The 5099-nt window shown below is 37.3% G+C and overlaps 1 protein-coding gene across 1 annotated transcript in view; it reads right to left on the bottom strand.

Moving 5' to 3' along the window:
* Positions 1–259: 259 nt before the first annotated feature.
* LOC114819057 (interleukin-5 receptor subunit alpha-like) overlaps positions 260–5099 on the bottom strand; it is an 18509-nt gene continuing 13669 nt past the window's right edge. The window contains exons 8-10 of the mRNA XM_029087400.1: positions 4621–4708; positions 2730–2820; positions 260–382 (exon numbers count right to left, since the gene is read on the bottom strand). Of these exons, the coding sequence (XP_028943233.1) occupies positions 260–382; positions 2730–2820; positions 4621–4708 (302 nt within the window). The remainder of the gene's footprint in view (positions 383–2729; positions 2821–4620; positions 4709–5099) is intronic.

Here is a 5099-nt window from a genome sequence, read left to right as displayed (position 1 = left end):
TCAATATTAGATCACATTTTCTGAGGTGCTGCAATTTTACTGGGCTGAAGAGCAGTAGTACTTAAAAGACAAACTGCAAGGTAATGTTTTGCCTTTGTGAGACAGTTAATTTTAAGAGATGCAAATGTCAGAGCTCAAAATATTTCAACCCATATAGGTTCAGACAAACTTCAGTATCAGCCATTCTTAGATCTGTCAGAGTCCTATTCAGCTCACAGAAAGACGACTCTTGCATGTCGATAAGAAAAGCATCTCATCCCTACAGGTCTTTCAATCCAGACTCCTTCAAATATCTCTGTTGTTGAACGTTCTCATCTCCATTCTCTTCTGGTATTCCCAGAGTAATCTCTGAGTGCATCTCCATTTGCATTGACATTTGTTTCTGTTGGATAAAAATTACATTATGCACAACATCTACATTCAGTGGTATTCCAAATACTAGACATTGTTACAACCATGCTATCTATTTGGTGTATCTGGGATTAGTACAAATTATTTATTCTGTTGTGATAACTGAGATACAGACATCATATGAGTTATTCTCTCAATCTAAAAGTTGCTCACAGGCATATTTCTTTAGTTGTTCTGAACCCTAATTTTGTTGTTTGTAACCCTCCAGGCTGATTTAACTATGTACTTAAAGTTTATTACAAGGTTACCATCTAGCTTTCAGGGTTTATATTTATTTGTTGGATAAAACAGGTTATCTCAACACCATTCTTAACTCTTACAGTGTGTCCAAAGCCAATGCCTTTGCTATGTCAGGTGTCAGCAATATCTGATATACTGATAGGTTCCATGTGTTTTGTTCAATTTATCATTCCTAGAAGGGCTATCAACTGTCATCTCATGTGTTGTAATCATCTAGACAGTAATTACACAGCTATGCTGAGGTCTTCCTGTCAAAGATATATTCAGTGCTTGTAATAGTCTGGGGATAGAAATGTCTTCTTTCTCTGATAGTGATATTAAATATATTTTTTGTGGTGACCATTTATTGCTGTAATATTTTATTTATATACTGGCTACAAAGATCTCTATATAAGAGTGTATATATTTCTAGGGTGGAGGGAGATACAGAATATAAGTTTTATGGTGATGATTTTATCTTTACATTCTGCTAGTCCATATGTGATGGCCACAAGGGAAATTATTAGTTAATTTGCACATCATTACTGGTGAAAATGGCACCAAAGGATTTTTGCACAGAAAAAGTGGCAAATAAGATACTTTTTAGATCAAATTTGGTCAAATAATTTTGGCCAGAAGTGTCATAGAAATGACACTGAATCTTGAGAGTAAGAGACTTGGCCTCAGTCCAGTTCTGGAACTGTTGGGCTTTTCTTTTCTGAGATGACTGTAAAGAAGAGGAACACAGACTACTCTTGGGAGCCAGCCCAAGGTTTGTGGAATGAACTCCAGGTGCAAGTTCAAAATACTTCAATCTTCTTGTTTGTAATATGATTCTATAGCATATGCACATCAGTTTTTCCATAAATTTTACTTTGAGAAGGTAAAGTAAAACAAAAGAACCCACTCCTCTTGCCTCACAATTCAAACTGTGATTCATTAATTGAGATGGTCCATGGTTTCTGTCAGAGTTTGACGTCATGTTGGTATACACATACAAAAACAAAAACACAATATTGGAAGGCATATATTTTTCCCCTGGGAGAGAAGTTGACATAAGAGCTCACATTGGCAATTGTTAGTTACATGCTGAATGTGCTACTAGAAGAGATTTTGATATTGCATTGTAAGTACAGTAATAAAGTACGACAGATTAAAATTAATAGAAATTCTGCAAAGGCTCTGAACAAATGTTTTGAGTACATAGGATGGAGAAAATCCTCATTACAGTTTTCTTATTCAGTAATGTTTCCCCAATAAAATAATTGTTTGGGCACACCTGCACCTTCTCATTATGTGCTGTAGAAGAACCTGGTAAGAGGTCATCTTACCATGCCTTCTGCAACACAGTTTACTGTGGAGCTTCACCAGAGTTGTAGGGATCTGGACCAATGCCTGACCAGTGCATTTTTTCCTCTAACTCACCCTATGACAGACAGCAATAAGAAGCATTGAATGTGCCAGCCAAGGGGTTCCATTAATTATAGCCACACAAATACTACAAATATTTATTTTCTGTTTTGCTCAGTTGACTAAAGACTTGTGATTTGCCATCAGATAATCTGGCATCTGAATTTACAGCACATCAGCTCTTCCAAGTTAAACATCTCTGTACAAGTTTTTATTTTGCAGTAGGTGCACAGTTGGGGTAGTTCCTGTTTCGTGCATTGTGGAGCTTCCTCTTATTTGGCATTAGGATATGCACATTTATGACAACATAACCAATGACTTGCAACCTCCACAGAAACTTTTCCTTTGGTAACTTGCCCACACGCTTATACATGTAAAATCCCATAACTGACTATTCTGCAGGGAGTTAACATGTTGTCCCATTGAGTGTGGGTATGCTTTCTTTTTAAGACACACCTGAGATAATATTCGCCCAAGGATTTTCTCCACCCTGGCTATTGAGATCATTGTCCTGTAACATCCACAAGCTTTCTGTTTTCTTCTGGCTTCATTACAAACATTGTGCATACCTTTTTCACAGTTTTTCTTAAAAATGACATGCTGCTCTAATTGTAATGTTGTACCATTCTGATCACACGTAATATCATACATGTCAATGTGGTGAGAGAAAAAAGACAGACACACTTTACCTGGTGGTGAATCTCATCTGCAGCTAACCAAGTTTTGATATTATCTGAAGGATGTGGAATAGGCATGGTTATAACTTCCAGGCATCTATATCTACAAGAGAGTGATATAGACACATGACTAAAATACCTGCAGGAACAGACCAGTCCATAATGCTTTGTAAGATATACGCCAATTAGACTGGCATCTACCATTTCTAAAGCAATTTTTTTCTTTTTTGTTTAATTGCAGACATTTTTCTCAACAATTTTCTCAGATCATCTTTGGCCTGACTGGTGATTAGCCTGCTAGACATCTAGAAGAACTGTATGGATATGCACAAACATATGACTCCCAAGCAAAGCAAGAGTTTGTGGCATGCTACTATGTCTATAGCTAAAAAAATGCCCCTATATGTGTTTTTCATAATTAAAAATATTATCTATAATGTCCGATAAACAAAGAAAGAAACATTGGATGACAAGGAGCATGCACGGCATCAAAAACTTCTTATAACTTATTTGCTGCTGCGTTCTAGTAGAATTTTCGTTTGAGAGGAATGGTATTTGCACAGAACAATGAAAACCTTTGGTTTCATCACAAAGGATTATCTGTTGGTTTTGAGTAGTATGTAAATTTTCCACGGAAAAGATCTACCAGCTGAATTACTCTCTTAAGGACAGTGACCCCTCATTATTTGACTAGAATATTGTTTTGCATTTAGATGCAGATGTCTTTCAATTATATATTTTGTTTGCCCCAGGGGAACCTTTTTATTCTAAACTTTATATTAATTCTTTCATATCTATAGTACCTTGAGTCTTTGTTTACTGAAAGAAGATAAAGCACATGACGCTTTCTTTTATCATAATCAGGAATAATATTTAGCCATTAATTAAATAATCGATTTACTTTTAACAGAGGTTCCATTTACATACTGCACCTTCCAAATATTAAGGTATCTTGAGTTACCATCCCAGCCTAAACAAGTTTCTTTCTCAGTTCAAGAAAGCTTTCTCTGCCATGTCAATAACATTTACATACTGCACCTTCCAAATATTAAGGCATCTTGAGTTACCATCCCAGCCTAAACAAATTTCTTTCTCAGTTCAAGAAAACTTTCTCTGCCATGTCAATAGGAAAGCTATGTAGCCAGGCAGAAAAGTAGTTGCACGGAGGCGGTTGGCTGCATTAATTGTTGGTGGGTGTACAACCACTGCTATTACTTTGCTGTACTAAGAGTACAGCAGAGCAAATTCCTTCCATCAGCCTGACTTGCCTTTTTTTATCTATTTCTTGTTAACTGTCCAGCTTAGAGTAAAAGACTGCTTTCAGTAATACCCATGGATTATGAAATGAATTTGGGCAATGTGGCAAATACAGGTCATCTTTGGTATCATGAATGGGATGATAAACCTGCTCTTTCAGGATTACAGTTTCAGGTTTGGGGTTCCTTTTTGCTCCTCTGGGATCACTATCAGAGTGGTGAGCATTGTACTGTGCATCACCGACTGCACAGTACTATATATATATATTGTTGTTTTTTATATATGTTGTATATTATGCTGTATATTTTACTCCAGTTATTAAATTGTTCTTATCTCAATTTACAAGGCTCCTTACCTGTACGCCTCCAATTCTCTCTCCTATTCCCTGGGTGGGGGGGGGGAAGGAGGGAGTGCGGGTGGCTGTGTTGTGTCTGGCTGCCAGCCAAGTTAAACTACTACACTGTCTTACACTCGGTCTTAACACCTAACACTCCTTAGAAGAATAGTCAGAAATGCACAATTAAGTGCTTCTTGTAAACATAATTTACCTGAGATCTTGACTTTAATTCATTGTATGGATTGTTTGCCCTCAATCTGACCTCTCTCTCACCAGAAATTTGTACTGTCTTCCAGACATGTACATTACCTTCTATATGCATATATCAGCAAACCTCCAAGGAAAATCAGGAGACAAAAAAATGTGAGACTTGGCATCATGACGTCCACTGTCTTTTCTTAAAAAGAAGAGGGAAAAGTAATGTTAATAATGTGGTAAAGGGTAGTTCATAAATGGATGAATTATATATTGACTCATAAATATTGCACTATTCCTGAACTGTCACAAATTTAAAGAAATATTTCCTGGAGTTCCTTTAGGGGAAACAGGGGTTTCTGACTTCAGCACTGTTCCTCCCTCCTCCTTTGAGCTCTCAGCCTTGCTGCTGCCTTGATTCAGCACTTTCCCTGTCTTCATCGGCTCCAGTAGACTCCATCCCCTCCTTTCCCTGGAATTCTGCTCTCACATGCTGGGCATGGCCTGTCCTAGCGCTGTTCACTTCCATCCAGGTTTGATATTCCTCTGGATATCAAACCTTCTGTCCATCTGCTATTGATACTCCTGCTGCT

This window comes from Antrostomus carolinensis, unplaced genomic scaffold, assembly GCF_000700745.2.
Source record: "Antrostomus carolinensis isolate BGI_N321 unplaced genomic scaffold, ASM70074v2 scaffold2591, whole genome shotgun sequence".
In the NCBI taxonomy this organism is placed as follows: domain Eukaryota; kingdom Metazoa; phylum Chordata; class Aves; order Caprimulgiformes; family Caprimulgidae; genus Antrostomus; species Antrostomus carolinensis.
This window is presented reverse-complemented; position numbering and strand designations above follow the sequence as displayed.